A 16,854-nucleotide genomic window follows, 5' to 3' on the forward strand; every position below is an offset into this window, starting at 1 on the left:
TGGCATAGCGTCTTGTTCACATAACTGTAATAAAAGAAATATTGAATTACCTTTATCAGATTCGAGTAGGGACAAAAGATATCCAAGCTAGCCCAAAAAGACAGATTTTATGATTTATTCCTAGGTACCTACATACAACTTAATTTTTTGTAAAAAAATAAATCATTCTTTTCGTATTCATCATTTTCCATACATTTGCTTCTCAAATCTTTTGATTTTGAGGTAAGTGGTAATAGACTTAGATAGAGTTTAGTAAAATATGCACACGTCTTTGTGAAAAGTGTATAAAGTAACTACGACTTGCTTGTGCTTGTGAATGAATGTAATACCAAATACTACGATTTGCGTCTGAACTTTCTTAAGTTTCTTTATGCCTAAAATGTTCAGTGCTATGAGAAAAGAAGTAACATTTTGAGTTTATGCCGCTTTAATACCGATTAATTTAGATTATTACTGAAATTTAAGTTCGATCTAATAAATTGAGCATAAATAACGCTAATAAAATAATAATGTACCTAATGTTATTTATTTATATTTAATTGTCCTTCAGTATTCGAGCATAACACTCAACTCCCGGCTAGTAATTTTAAATTATCACAAAACACAACTTTCTATAACACATATTTACTTTAAACTGATTATATATTTCACTCATTAGCTAAAACAATTGAGAGCAAAACCAGAAAGTGACAATGGTATAATATTAGGGTTAAAACTACACTATCTCGCTCTAACTAGCCCTGGATGCAACCCTTTGGTCCTAAAATAGGCACTACCTGAATCCGAGCAGTGTCTAACTTAATGAATTTACATATCTTTTATAGACGCGGTGGTAGTTTTGTAAAATAACCAGGCTGATATTACACGTTTTCGTCCAAAAATATATCTTTTTTCAACTCCGGAATTTTCGAGATTATGTGTTTCAATTCCGGAACTGTAATATCGGAAAAATTGTCCGAAATTCCGGAATTTCGAGATTCCGGAATTCCGGAATGCAAGCCCTAGTGTGTACCGTGTCAGTCAGTGTACCGTGATAATGTGTGTTTGAAAATTGTGGTGATTTTTCTCTTTTACTCAGAGCGACAGAGAAAAAAATACTTCTGTGCTCGCGGTAGGCATTCTGGAATGTAACATAACATAACTGTAAAAGACTTCGCATAATAATATATTAATTGTTTCAGTATAAGACATTAACAGACTTGGATAAGGTGAAAATTTTAAATATATTTAATATTTTGGGCATATTTGTCGCACCTTGGCAGGAGTAGCCAAAGTGTTAACCGTTGCGGATGAAACGTAACTGTCACTGTTGCATTAATATGGAAGTGCGTTGTACAAGTAATCGACACCTTGGCTATACCAACTGCTGATATGACAATCGTAAGTACATCAAACGCTAAGCGAAAACAGCGAAATGTATCAAGGTGATAAATGTTATGACACTCATATGATTATAAACGTAAATTATTATGATTATAGAGGTATTTGACGCCAATGTCTGTCTATTTGTCAGCAAAATCGTAGTTCTTTATTTAATACTTAGGTCGATTTTTAAATGATGATGTAATTTAAAGTGGTTTGCCAAAATAATAAGCAATATTGGCATATTCTCAAATTAATAATTGGATATTATCACCGATTTCTATCTTGGTTATGCTGTCTGGAATTGTTTTTTTGCTATATTTCAGTGGGCCGAGTTTCGGACTGAAAGCAAAATGTTGATGGTAAATTACCTACTTAATATTAATAATAACTTTTCAAGATAATATCTCCCTTAAAGGTATTAACCTACCATTTTTGGTATTTTCTTTCGAATTTTAAAAGTGATGTTAGTTGTTGTTGACTGTTGTGTTGGTACATAGCGATATGCCATCATGCCCATTTGGCCCATCATACTCATTCATGTATGATAGGTGCGTGTCAAAATAATAAACAAAAACTTTGATTACAGCAAAAATACGCTGATGTGCCTAAAGATGAGCAAAATGTACGTACTATTCAATTATTGTATCATATGTATAAAAATGATAATAATAATACCGAATATGACCTTAAAAAACCTATTTTTGATTTACTTGCATTAATTTTAAATTTTATTTTTATTTGTTCTTTCAACCCATTAATTTCCAACCACAAAGTGACACCAAATTTAAACAATTTCATGTGCTCTGCTTACCCCATTTAGGAGTACAGGCGTGAGTTTATGTATGCATGTATACTGACAAACATGACAACTTTACTTTCTGTGGTAACTTTTCCATGGAAGGTAAAATTTCCAGTTTAAATTCAATACGATTTTTGGTACCTATCTATGTATAGGGTGTACCAAAAAAAGTTACCTTGAATAGGTAAAGTTGTCATTGTCACGTTTTAGATTACTCGATCAACTCCCAATTATTCAAACAAATGAAGTAGTTATTTGCAATATCTTAAAAAGCTTACAGTTTGAGGATGCTTTAATTACAGAAGGAACTTTTGAGACAAGAATTAAACGTAAGTCCTGATACTTAAAAAACTAACTAGAAATCTTTTTTTATGACCTGATACGGTGATTTTCAGCATTCGTTGCAGAGCGCTTAACATATGTATATGTAATGATTGGGTAGAAAACTAGAAATAAACACTGACCAAACATTTATTACACTTTAACGTGTATATAAGTTTTAAAATAAACATTGATGTCAAGCTGAAATAGGTCGGGTCAGGTGAGACCTAAATTCACAGCGTCTGATCATCAATCTGACAACAAGCCACCAAAATCTCATCCTTAGTCATTTTAAATGATTGATGGTTAAATTTTAACCATTGAAACTAGTGATATAAAAACTGCAATTTATTCTCAACAACCCCTCGTATGCGGCCTGTCAATTTTGGTCATTGAAATAGTGACCTTGACATTAAAGCAATAGATTAAAATTCCCACGCACGGATCTGTGTCTAAGCATACGAGGAGTTAATAACATAAACTATCAAAAGCGAAATAAATCATTTTTATATATTTATTAAATAAATCACTATGTAGCATTTTCAAAGCCGTTTCGCGTTGTCTCTCTGTCTGTCGCTATGAATTCTTAGACCTTTGAAACTACGCAAGGAATTTCAATGCGGAGTGATATAGTGATTTGTGTGTATATTATACCCGTGCGTGGCCGAGGGTCACTAGTATTATTTATTTATTTTATTTATTTTAGTTTATGGAGATCCAACAGCTATTGTATTACAATATAACACTACTGAATAAGAGATGGAAAGCCAATTACAGGATCATACATACATATGTATACATACTTATCACTTAACTTTTGTATACGTTTAGGAATGGGCCAAAAAATTGAAGTCACGTGCTGCCTACGAGCAGCGGCTACAAGCATTAAAGGTACCTTACGAAATATATCGTCACTACTTTAAAAAAATCTCGTATCTCACGCTGCTTCTCAAAGTTAAAACGCAGTAAGTCTATATGCATCCTTTACATACTTACAACAATTTTCTTTTCATTGACAGACGAAGATACAAGTTTTTTCAAAAGAAGTGACGATATAAGTGTGCGGCCTGAGTGCTAGGCCATATTGAGCGTGCAGTGGGGCGGGGCGTGCGGCGTGCAAGTCAAACAATTGAAGCTCATACAAGTGTCCTGAGTCGACGCTACATAGAGTGGACGCGGGTGAGTCCGCCCCGCTGCACGCTGCGAGCGTCCACTCAAGCTTTACACGAAACCTTACTATTACTATCCAACTAGGGAAATGTATATTTTTAAGTGAAAACTTACTGCCTCGGATGAGACTTGAACACGCGACCTCTGGATCGATACTCCAGCGCTCTGCCATCTGAGCTACCAATACCTCCATAATCCGCGAAACTTTATTACATATATTTTGATTTATTATAAGTAGTGTGACTACTATGCATATACTCGTCTAAATTATAAGTAGGCAAATAGTTCATTACGAAACAAGTGCGGAAAAAAGGAAGTTCGAAACGAGAGGCGATAAATTCAAACACGACCGAAGCGAATGTTTTAAATCGACACGAGCTACAAATTTCCTTTTCGCACGTGTATCGTACGTTTTACAGTACAGATGGCCCTCCGAAGAAATGAACCACTTGTCGCACTAGTGCGTAAATAAAGCACCAACTGTACTGAAGTAGTAGTTGTTACGCTAGCCGAAGGGCTTTTAACTTACTTAAATGTTTTTCAGGCTCAACCAGTCAAGCCGCAATTGCCAACTGCTGGGGTACGTGTTTATTGTTTTAACGGAATCGGTTTTACTCTGTAGAATTATAGTCTGTAAACATCTCCACGGGACAGGCATTTGCCTAGTGTGGACTTGTGGAGGTCAGTATAAATGTATCCACGGTAGTATTTTTCGTAAATAAACAAATTAAAAAAATATATAGTCACGAATCTCGATTGTTGAGCTATTTAAGCTTAGTTTCATTTATTCTATCTTTATTACAAATGAGGGAGAACTAAGTCTAAAATAAAAAAAACATTTTTGATACAATTTTTTCGCTTATATGGCCTAGGTCGTAAAAATGTGACAACTTTGCCTAACATGCTTATAAAGCATGACCAGAAATATATGACTTTGCGCCATGTTGCGGAATTTCATTATAACTAATTTCTTCATATTAAAATGAACTGCAAACGCATACATAAAAAATTGTATCATTTGTAAATGAGGGAGAACTAAGTCTAAAATAAAAAAAAAACATTAATGATACAATTTTTTCGCTTATGTGGCCTGGGTCGTAAAAATATGACAACTTTGCCTAACATGCTTATAAAGCATGACCAGAAATATATGACTTTGCGCCATGTTGCGGAATTTCATTATAACTAATTTCTTCATATTAAACTGAATTGTCAACGCATACATAAAAATAACAGCGCCCTCCTGACAATAGTCGTCATATTTCTGGTCAGGTTTTACCTACTTACTACTGAAATATATCAGGAAAAGTTGCCACGAATGAACATAATTTTTTTGATAAAATTATTAGCGTCTTTTGAAGTTTAAAATTTGTCCTCACAATTTAATGAAATTTGTTATTCTTCTCTTTTTAGTTTTACCCATATTGGAATCCTAATGTGGTTAAGACTAATCTAAGAATTCAGGTAAGTCAAGTATCTCAAATTGTTTAATCACTATAGTTTGTCACATTATAAATACAAGACACAAAAATACTTTCCATTTTTAGTTCTTTAGGTTGTACACTGTAACAATTTGTCACAATATGAAAGAATTTGTTTCTTAGTGATATTAATACTGATAATTTAATTGATTTGAAAAGGCATGTCAAACATTTTACAGAAAGGTACAACCTTTATAAAATCATCGTGGCGGTGTACGGCATACTAGAATTAGTAATAATGTATAAACATAACAGTAACATCTTAGATAAAATGCATGTTTATATCTGAGGGCGCTGAAGGCGCCCAACTTTGGACCACATGTGTCGGGCTTCACCCGACTCATAATCTATGAGGCAGCCTTCGGCGCCCGGCTTTGAACCGCGTACAGCCCGACTCCTTAAGTTTGAGGGAGGCGCCTGGCTTTAGGCCGCATACGTCGTGTTCCATCCGACTCATTAAGTATGAGGGCGACGCCCGGCTTTGCGCCGCATACACCGGGTTCCACCCGACTCATTAAGTATTAGGGGGGGGGCGCCAGGCTTTGGGCCGCATACGTCGCGCGGGCTTCGCCCGACTCATTAAGTATGAGGGCGCCTTTGGAGTCCGGCTTAGGGCCCCATACGTCAGGTTCCACCCGATTCATTAAATATGAGGGAGGCGCCAGGCTTTGGGCCGCATACGTCGCGCGGGCTTCGCCCGACTCATTAAGTATGAGGGCGCCTTTGGAGTCCGGCTTAGGGCCCCATACGTCAGGTTCCACCCGACTCATTAAGTATGAGGCAAGCGCCAGGCTTTGGGCCGCATACGTCGCGCGGGCTTCGCCCGACTCATTAAGTATGAGGGCGCCTTTGGCGTCCGGTTTTGGACCGCATACGTCGGGTTTCGCCCGACTCATAAAGTATTGGGCGCTTTTAAAGTCTATAGACGTTAACAGGACGCGGTTAACTGGCGCCATCTATAGGGGTTAAATATCTTTTTCGTATTATGCCCAAATAATTAACTTGTTTGATGTTTTGCAGGAAGAATGGGATCGTCAATCGACGACAACGGAAAAACCAAGACTGAATATGCAGCAACAACGTATGGTATGTTATATTTATGTTTAGTAAGGTAAAAGTACCAGTGCTTGACAGTGCCCCAGTAAATGTCACTGTCAATCTTATGTCACTGTCAATGTGTAGACGGGTGTCATCTATTGGACCTTAGCATGTTGAGCACAATTTTCTACTAAAATAACACTTACCTATTTTTAATTTTTTTCAGATATCCGGCACTCAAATGATGGAAATGGCAATACAAGCTATGGAGGTAAAAAGGATTATCTAATATTAATTTTTACTAGAAGCAGGGGCGGCTCACTCCGCGATTCTATCGTCGTGCTACAAATACCTGCCGTGAGTTCGCGGCCCATTCACAAAAAAGTGAACCCTTGAAATGTATGGGCGTTTTAGGCTTAAAACTACATAGATGGCGCTGTTTCGCAGCCTGGAAGTGGCCAAAATCATGTTTTCCCCAAATATGTTTGCGTGTTTTTATTTTTTATAAGAACAAATGGCATGATTCTTTATTTTAATATATCACGATATCACGTCAATACACATTTTGAAAAATTAATAAATTTGTAGGCATAATCAGTGTAGTTATGATAGTATTTAATAGATGGCGCTAAAAAATGGAGGTTAGATTCTTAGTATGAAGATTGTAAATCCTATATAAAAAATCCTTGCTACTACTATTAATAATTAGTGTATTAATAATTAATAATTATAAATTATGTTAGAAATAAGTTAGATTAAGAAAAATTGCTATTCCCTTGCAGGGCTCATGTTTGAAACATTATTTGTTATAATTTTTATACATATTTATACAACATGATTGCAAATAAAGAACTTGAACTTTACTCCGTATTGGCCTCACTTCCCCTTATTTTACAGAACGCAGCAAAAGCCAAGGCACTCAGAAATGTTTCAATTCCAGCAACGGAAACTAAAAACACTCTTAGAAGATCACGATTTGGAATAAATGGAAGACGTAAAAAAATTCCTGTAAGTTTTATTACATTTCAAGAAGTCACCGACTTGTAAGACGAGAAAAAAAAACTGTTGGTTGCACTCTTGAAACAGCAACATTTGTTAAGCTTTTGGGAGTGCGATGAAATGATGGCAGGAACATTAAACAACAACCGTGTATGGAATACAAATCGGTTTATTTGGATTACATCATTACACGTCGACAAATCTTAGTTTTAGACAATTATAAATTACACGTGTTGCAATCTCTAGATCTAGGTTACGACGAGTGTCAACATGACAGCTCGGTGTTGCTGTTGTATTTTATAAAGGCGGCTATACATTAATGTAGATGGTCGCCACACCACACTCTAAAAAATGAAGACCAACTAAGAGCAGTTTTCTCTTAGTTGACGTTAAGTTAATTACTACAATTACGATCTTATATAATTCAAATAAAGCTGATTACTAAAAACAACAAGGGAATGTATGATTGAACTAATAACTTAGGTGTTTTGTTATTCCTAACCATTGTACACCTTGAATCAATTATGAACTTGTTAGGCATAACTATGTAACATAGGTTGATTCAATCCTTAGTTGAACTTACTAAGGTAATTTAGTTAACATAATTATTTTTCATGGAATTATTGAACAAGATCTTAATCGATTCAGTTACGTTGCAAAAGTAAGAGCAATCAAAATTACCTTATTCGATTTGTCTAAGATCTTATCAGGCTCGTATGGAATCAAGATGCTTGACTACGACTATCAAAATATTGATAGGAGCAACCAAATTTTTTTTAGAGTGCAGCCCCCCACGGAGAGAAATAACCCCCTAGAAATAACAAAAATCGTTGCGTTTGCTAAATGTCACCTTTCGGCCAGATCGTGTGACAGGTGGCAATTGGGTAGCGGCATCCGCGGGAGCTTCAACTGGTTCGTCGGTACGGGTAAATTCAAACCGTGTAGGCTTCATCAGCTGATTACTGGGAGAAATATTCTCGGCTGGCTTGACAATAGGCTTAGGAGCGGGTGTTTCCTTCTGAACGTCTGTTCTAACTGTCGGTTCTGCCGCTCTCGCTTCAATAAAAGCTGGTTTTACTCGGTCGATGCTTACCACGACTTCCCTATTTTTGATGCGGAGTGTCAAGGTTTTACCATCGGTGGACCGAGATACAATTTCGTGTGGGCCAGTATAAGGAGGTTGTAATGGACGGCGAACGGTGTCGTCCCGCAAAAAGACGTGAGTTGCTGATGACAACGCTTTGGAAATGAAAATTGCTGGCTTTGCGTGTCGTGATGCTGGGACAGGCTGCAACGCTGCCATCTTACGTCGGAGCTGAGTGACGTAGTCAGCTGGGTCTTCCATTCTCGTTGGGGCCGGATTCAACATTTCTCCCGGTAAACGCAAACTTTCGCCGTATAACATTTCCGCGGCAGTAGCATTGATGTCTTCTTTAAATGCTGTCCGCATACCCAGCAGGACAAGAGGTAGGGCTTTTACCCAGGAATCAGCGTGGCACATAAGAGCCGCTTTCAGTTGTCGATGGACACGTTCGATCATCCCATTCGCGCACGGATGGTATGCGGTTGTCCTGATGCGTTTTGAAGAGAAAGTGAGTGTGAGGCGGCGAAATAGGTCTGACTCAAATTGAGTTCCTTGGTCCGTTGTAATTATTGACGGTACACCAAATCGAGACACCCACTCACGAATGAATGTGTCAGCTACTTCCTCAGCCGTGATAGTGCGCATGGGCCACACTTCCGGCCACCTTGAGACTCTGTCGATGGCCGTCAGGCAGTAGCGAAATTCGTTACACACTGGCAAGGGTCCTACAATATCTATGTGAATATGCTGGAAACGTCCAGATGGCTGGGGAATGTGACCTACTGGTGCTGAGGTGTGACGTGTCACTTTAGTCCGTTGGCATTCGAGACATGACTGGGCCCATCTTCGTACATCGTTTTTAATAGATGGCCAAACATAACGGCTTGTCAGCAATTTAATGGTGGCGCGAACTCCCGGGTGACTGAGATTATGTAACTGTTCAAACGCTGCTCGGCGAAACGAAGGGGTTAAGTAGGGACGAGGCTTCCCTGTTGATACGTCACATTGAATGGAAGTTTCTGTGCCGGGGAGTGTAATTCTGGTAAGTTTAAGGCCAGAATCTCCTTGGCACAATGTCGCGAGATCTTGGTCGGACTCCTGTGAGTAAGCGAGTGCTTTGTAATCGATGTCTAGCGAAATAGCTTCGATGCGCGACATTGTGTCCGCAACCACGTTATCTTCACCTCTGATATATCGAATGTCCGTAGTAAATTGTCCTATAAAAGATAGTTGGTTCAGTTGTGAAGGTGGAAGCTTCTCACGCCGCTGTACGAACGCGTACAGAAGCGGCTTATGATCCGTGTATATAGTTACGTGCTGAACCTCGAGTATGTAGCGAAAATGCTGTACGCTTTCGTACACCGCTAGCAACTCTCTATAATATGCCGGCCACTGCGTCTGCTGGGAGGTCAGTTTCCTGCTGAAGAAAGCGAGAGGGCACCACTGACCGTTTACGAGCTGCTGCAGACAGGATCCAATATGTACACTAGATGCGTCTGTAAAAAGACCAAGAGGAGCACCATAAGTGGGGTGTTGCAAAAGGGTAGCCGTAGACAGGCCCTGCTTGCATTCCTCGAATCTTAGCAAAAGTTCAGGTGTCCATAAGAATGGTTTTGCACCTTTACCGTTTATGGCAGCTACGGCGTCGACAAGAGGAGCCTGTGACTGGGCCGCATGGGGTATGAATCGGCGATAATAATTGATCATGCCGAGAAAACGGCGTACTCCCTGGACAGTCTTTGGAGGGGGGAAATCTAGAAGAGCTTGGATTCTATAAACTGAAATAAATGTCATATACAAAGAAAAAATGACCAAGGCCTCCAAGTGTCCGATGCTGGATTCGAACCAGCGTACTCCGTTATAGCCACGGATGCCTCAAACCACTCGGCCAACCGGTCACGGCGGCAAGGGTCGAAATTTTCAAGTATATGACACAATTACCGAAGGCTAAGGCGCCCCCTGCCATCTCTGAGGTAGAACCGGAACTAGTTCGACCTCCTAACTGAATCAAACCATGTGATTACGAGTTAGCGAAGAGAGATGGCGCCACCATATTCACTCTAAGACCAAATTAAATTATTTCATAGGAAATATTTTAATTTGTGTTTTTTTTAGTAGACACACTACTATTATTTAACTATAAACTGAAATAAATGTCATATACAAAGAAAAAATGACCAAGGCCTCCAAGTGTCCGATGCTGGATTCGAACCAGCGTACTCCGTTATAGCCACGGATGCCTCAAACCACTCGGCCAACCGGTCACGGCGGCAAGGGTCGAAATTTTCAAGTATATGACACAATTACCGAAGGCTTAAGGCGCCCCCTGCCATCTCTGAGGTAGAACCGGAACTAGTTCGACCTCCTAACTGAATCAAACCATGTGATTACGAGTTAGCGAAGAGAGATGGCGCCACCATATTCACTCTAAGACCAAATTAAATTATTTCATAGGATTTGTGTCATATACTTGAAAATTTCGACCCTTGCCGCCGTGACCGGTTGGCCGAGTGGTTTGAGGCATCCGTGGCTATAACGGAGTACGCTGGTTCGAATCCAGCATCGGACACTTGGAGGCCTTGGTCATTTTTTCTTTGTATATGACATTTATTTCAGTTTATAGTTAAATAATAGTAGTGTGTCTACTAAAAAAACACAAATTAAAATATTTCCTATGAAATAATTTAATTTGGTCTTAGAGTGAATATGGTGGCGCCATCTCTCTTCGCTAACTCGTAATCACATGGTTTGATTCAGTTAGGAGGTCGAACTAGTTCCGGTTCTACCTCAGAGATGGCAGGGGGCGCCTTAGCCTTCGGTAATTGTGTCATATACTTGAAAATTTCGACCCTTGCCGCCGTGACCGGTTGGCCGAGTGGTTTGAGGCATCCGTGGCTATAACGGAGTACGCTGGTTCGAATCCAGCATCGGACACTTGGAGGCCTTGGTCATTTTTTCTTTGTATATGACATTTATTTCAGTTTATAGTTAAATAATAGTAGTGTGTCTACTAAAAAAACACAAATTAAAATATTTCCTATGAAATAATTTAATTTGGTCTTAGAGTGAATATGGTGGCGCCATCTCTCTTCGCTAACTCGTAATCACATGGTTTGATTCAGTTAGGAGGTCGAACTAGTTCCGGTTCTACCTCAGAGATGGCAGGGGGCGCCTTAGCCTTCGGTAATTGTGTCATATACTTGAAAATTTCGACCCTTGCCGCCGTGACCGGTTGGCCGAGTGGTTTGAGGCATCCGTGGCTATAACGGAGTACGCTGGTTCGAATCCAGCATCGGACACTTGGAGGCCTTGGTCATTTTTTCTTTGTATATGACATTTATTTCAGTTTATAGTTAAATAATAGTAGTGTGTCTACTAAAAAAAACACAAATTAAAATATTTCCTATGAAATAATTTAATTTGGTCTTAGAGTGAGCTTGGATTCGATCTTGTGGAGGCTTGGTACCTTCCGAGCTGATTTGGAAACCTAAAAACTTGACTTCCTTAGCACCAAACACACATTTTGACGGATTAATTACTACACCATAATCCTGTAGTCGTTTGAATAATATCTTCAGGTGTTCTTTGTGAATAGTCTCGTTTGTTGAATATACCAAGATGTCATCAACATAGGGAAATACGAAATCGAGACCCCGCGTGACCTCGTCAATGAATCTTTGAAACGTTTGACCCGCGTTCCTTAACCCGAAGGTCATAAAAGGGAATTCGAAGAGGCCAAATGGGGTGACGATAGCCGTTTTTGGTATATCTTCTTCGGCTACGGGTATCTGATGGTATGCTTTCACCAGATCTATGGTTGAAAAAATTTTTGCTCCAGCTAGATTATGGGAAAAATCATTAATATGCCGAACAGGGTACCGATCGGGAATGGTCCTGGCGTTTAAAGCCCGATAATCACCGCAGGGGCGCCATGACTCGTCCTTCTTCAAGGCCATATGTAGCGGTGAGGACCAAGCGCTTTGGGATGGCCGAGCAATACCGCTTCGCACCAAATCCTCAAATTCTTTCTTGGCAGCTGTTAGCTTGTGAGGAGCTAAACGGCGTGGACGGGAAGAAAGAGGCGGTCCGTCTGTTGTCTGGATGTGGTGCACTGTATTGTGTTTTATCACACGTGGGAGACCCGGCGGTTTAACAACATCTGGGAACTCAGTGAGCACTTGTGCAAATACTGAATTCGGAAAATTTATGGCTTTTACACTTGAGTGATCCGTAATAGCAACTGAGGCTGCAGCATTTAAACCTGTGGTACCATCGATTAATTTCTTTTTATAACAGTCTGGTAAAAGGTGATAATGCGCCAAAAAATCAGATCCAATGATAGCGGTGCTGACATCAGCAACCACAAAAAGCCAAATAAATTCACGCCGCAGTCCTAAATCCAAGTTAAGTTTTATAGTGCCATAGGTTTTTATGCTGCTGCCATTTGCTGCGCTGAGTTCCCAGCTGGTAGGTTTTCTATATTTCAGCCAGCGTTGAGGGTAACAGCATAAGTCAGATCCAGTATCTATTAAAAACTTTTGGTTTGTGCATTTATCCCTAATGAATAAACGGCGGCCATAACTTTTCAATGTTGAGCAATCAGTAGCCGCGTTTACTGATTGCGGTTGGAGTTTTCCTCCCAGTTGCAAGGAGATATGCATTTGGTGGCTTTGGTGCCATATTTTCTATGATACCAGCATCTCCGAGAGGTTGGGGATCCATTTCGGCTTCTGGTTCTTGAAGAAGATCTGTTGCGGGAGCGGCCTCTGGCTTGAGAGCCAGCAAGGCTGGCCACTTGCATGGTCAGCTGTTCAATGCACTCTTTAAGCAAAACCATGTCACTTGATGGGCAGGTGTTGTCAATTTTATTAACTTTTGAGGACCCTGGCGACACCTCTATTATATTGTCAGCCAAACCTGCTAACTTTTCAAGCGAAAGATCAGTGTGAGCAGCGAGAATAGCTTGGACGTTGGTCGGCAAACGCCTCATCCACAGCTGTCGCAGCAGGGTTTCATCTTTTGTAGTCCCTGCGAGAGAGCGGAGTCGCCTGAGGAAAGTGGAGGGCTTGTTGTCACCAAGTTCTTCCTCACTCACTAGCCTGTCTACCCGTTCTTGCTCTGACACTGCCAGTCTTCTAATCAGCTCCTTTTTTAAAGTTTCATATTTATCTTCTTTAGGCGGATCTAATACCAGGTCTTCTATTTCTCCAATAAGTTTCTGGTCTATAATGCTTATAACATGGCTAAATTTGGTCATGTCGGATGTTATTCCTGCGACATGAAACTGACACTCCGCCTGGGCAAACCATACTTTTGGTTTGTCGGCCCAGAATGGGGGCAATTTTACAGATACTTTGCACACCTTATCTCCGGTGGCAGGTGTTGATGTGGGTTCAGGGTGAACTTGATGTCCCTGTCCCTGCAGCTGAGCTTGTAGTGCTTCATGCCTGCTCTGCAGGTCTGTAAGCTGTTGTCTGAGTTCCTCTGCCGACATGGTTAAGGAAATAAATATGTACTCAAATGCCAATGCCACCACCCAATGACACACACCACACACTATTTTTAGTTAGTACAATAGGCCAATGTTATTTTAGTACACACCACACAATATTCCAGTTAGTACAATTAAATAGCCAAATGTTATTATAGCAAAATAAACGCACACAAAAAGAAATTAATAACAGGAATGACAATGTATGTAGGCAATTTATGGTTATATGTATATGAGCGTGGTTATACCGAATGCAATGACAATTACTTTGGATATTTTGCAAGGAAAACAAATGCAATCATTCAATAATGGATAAATTAAAATATTTGTACAATTATAGCTAACTTTGTGAATTAAAAACCAAAGCAAGTTACAGGTTATGTTAGGCAATTATGGTTATTATATACATGTAACGGTTGAAATGTTAACTGTCCATAAAACACCAGCTGGATAGTAATGCCCGCACACACAGTAATAAATTCTTGAACGAACAAACTTGGGATTGTCTGAATTCTGTTTAATTGGTATAGTGATTGTATTGTACTTACAGGTTGCAGTCACAGCACGGTTCCTTAAAAAAATAACACTCACTTCAATTTTGAACGCACTTCACCATTTTCGTACTAGTCCGAACTGCCGGCGATGCCGGCGACGAAACATGGAAGTCGTCTCGCGCTGATCCGGGCCGCGTCCTCCTGGTGCTAGTTCCACGCGCCCCGTTGCCTCGGGGCGGTTGTCGGAACAATGAGTAGACGTAGAATTACACTGCAAGCCCCCAAGCTTCTTGGGCAGGCCCTCGATCAGTTCTCGGAAACAGTGTCGCACGCGCATGCAAACCGGGCGCTTCCAATGCGACAAATTCGGTGGTCACCAATTTGGGAGTGCGATGAAATGATGGCAGGAACATTAAACAACAACCGTGTATGGAATACAAATCGGTTTATTTGGATTACATCATTACACGTCGACAAATCTTAGTTTTAGACAATTATAAATTACACGTGTTGCAATCTCTAGATCTAGGTTACGACGAGTGTCAACATGACAGCTCGGTGTTGCTGTTGTATTTTATAAAGGCGGCTATACATTAATGTAGATGGTCGCCACAAGCTTAATAGTTTGAAATGATTCACGGTTAGTTTCATTAGACTTAATTTATATTGACCGGGATATATATATATAGACCGTAATATCTTATCTTTTTAGGGTTCCGTAGTCAACTAGGAACCCTATAGTTTCGCCATGTCTGTCTGTCCGTCCGTCCGTCCGTCCGTCCGTCCGCGGATAATCTCAGTAACCGTTAGCACTAGAAAGCTGAAATTTGGTACCAATATGTATATCAATCACGCCAACAAAGTGCAAAAATAAAAAATGGAAAAAAATGTTTTATTAGGGTACCCCCCCTACATGTAAAGTGGGGGCTGATATTTTTTTTCATTCCAACCCCAACGTGTGATATATTGTTGGATAGGTATTGAAATATGAATAAGGGTTTTCTAAGATCGTTTTTTGATAATATTAATATTTTCGAAAATAATCGCTCCTAAAGGAAAAAAGTGCGTCCCCCGTCCCCCCCCCCCCCCTCTAACTCTTGAACCATATGTTTAAAAAATATGAAAAAAATCCAAATGTAGAACTTTATAAAGACTTTCTAGGAAAATTATTTTGAACTTGATAGGTTCAGTAGTTTTTGAGAAAAATACGGAAAACTACGGAACCCTACACTGAGCGTGGCCCGACACGCTCTTGGCCGGTTTTTATTTTTATAGAGATAAGTTGCGTAGACTTTGACATCCAACCGCCGTCTTCAGTTTCCCGTGATCATGATGCATGCAACTGCGTCGAAATATCGGGACCTCAATAAAAATCAAAAAGGTAATCACGGTCTGTATGTATCCCGGTCAATATAATTCTAATTTGTTAAGCTAGTTTTAAAATATACAATTTTCTACAATAATGCAAACTTTTTTTTTATTCAAGAACAAACAGGCATACAATATACATAATGTAAACTTAGCTATATTGCCAAAATTTTAATTAAATTATAGACCTATAGTTCTACAATTTACAAAAATCGAGTTACAATAAGAGTATTAAATACATTAAGAAGTGTAAGAGAAAATAATTCAAAATGGAAGTACAGTCTGAAATAGTTATAATATAGGTACTAATTATTTTTTATTTTAATAGAGAATATACGGTACTTTTAAAGAGTCCTTCTACATAAGACCGTTTGGATGTTATGATGTTTAACCGAGGAAGAATAATTAACATAGCTACGACCGACTCGAAATTCCAGTGCTTTAATGAATTTTTTCTGCACTCTTTCAATGCGGGTCTTATGGACATTAAATAAAAGATTCCAAACCACAGAAGCAAACTTGTAAATTTTTGATAGATTTGAATTTTGAGTTATATTCTTAATTAATTCTAATCATTATGTAATCGCGAATGTAGAGACATCTCAATCTTACCCGAACGTCCCACTTATCCGTATTGGCCTTACTTCCCCTTATTAGGGTTCCGTATTTTTTCCAGAAAACAGCAAAGGCCAAGGGCATGAAAAACACGCAAAGAAGATCGCGTTTTAGAGTAAATGGACGTCATCATTTCCCTGTGAGTTATTTTTTGTTTTTCAATAAATATGTAATTTATTAATAAGGCTTCCCGCTCTCTAGTATTATATGCTCTCTGAGATTTTCGATGCTGATTGTTATCTTAACAGTAGAGCTTCTGTAGGTACCTTATGACATATATATACACCCTGTTTTTATTGAATTCCGTTAACTTTAAGGGAAAGTTCATTACATTAAATAAAATTAATTTTTCTAAGAAACTAGCGTCTTAACTCTTGCGGTTATCGAGTTAATAAAAAAAATAAGATAATTGCTGAGCACGTGTGTCACAGCCTTTACCAATTCCTAATGTTATTAGTTTTGACATGTGCCGTCAATCACTTGACACTAACTTGAATGTTATTCTTAAGGGTCTCTCACACTAATAAATTCATTTATTAGGTATGTATGAAAATGATGCGAATTTAACTAAAAGTCATATATGTACAAGGGTGGTCCTGATAATTAACCTAACGACGTGTCGAATTTAA

General features: G+C 39.2%; 2 protein-coding genes across 2 annotated transcripts in view; both read left to right on the top strand.

Moving 5' to 3' along the window:
* LOC125236932 overlaps window positions 1-2,511 on the top strand; it is a 31,198-nt gene extending 28,687 nt beyond the window's left edge. The window contains exons 4-7 of the mRNA XM_048143848.1: window positions 1,182-1,208; window positions 1,689-1,724; window positions 1,952-1,987; window positions 2,467-2,511. Coding sequence (XP_047999805.1) covers window positions 1,182-1,208; window positions 1,689-1,724; window positions 1,952-1,987; window positions 2,467-2,511 — 144 coding nt within the window. The remainder of the gene's footprint in view (window positions 1-1,181; window positions 1,209-1,688; window positions 1,725-1,951; window positions 1,988-2,466) is intronic.
* Window positions 2,512-3,295: 784 nt separating this feature from the next.
* LOC125236933 (collagen alpha-1(III) chain-like) overlaps window positions 3,296-16,854 on the top strand; it is a 45,478-nt gene continuing 31,919 nt past the window's right edge. The window contains exons 1-7 of the mRNA XM_048143849.1: window positions 3,296-3,376; window positions 4,200-4,235; window positions 5,069-5,119; window positions 6,157-6,222; window positions 6,401-6,445; window positions 7,072-7,182; window positions 16,287-16,364. Coding sequence (XP_047999806.1) covers window positions 6,205-6,222; window positions 6,401-6,445; window positions 7,072-7,182; window positions 16,287-16,364 — 252 coding nt within the window. The 5' untranslated portion in view covers window positions 3,296-3,376; window positions 4,200-4,235; window positions 5,069-5,119; window positions 6,157-6,204. The remainder of the gene's footprint in view (window positions 3,377-4,199; window positions 4,236-5,068; window positions 5,120-6,156; window positions 6,223-6,400; window positions 6,446-7,071; window positions 7,183-16,286; window positions 16,365-16,854) is intronic.

Source organism: Leguminivora glycinivorella, chromosome 20 (genome assembly GCF_023078275.1).
Source record: "Leguminivora glycinivorella isolate SPB_JAAS2020 chromosome 20, LegGlyc_1.1, whole genome shotgun sequence".
In the NCBI taxonomy this organism is placed as follows: domain Eukaryota; kingdom Metazoa; phylum Arthropoda; class Insecta; order Lepidoptera; family Tortricidae; genus Leguminivora; species Leguminivora glycinivorella.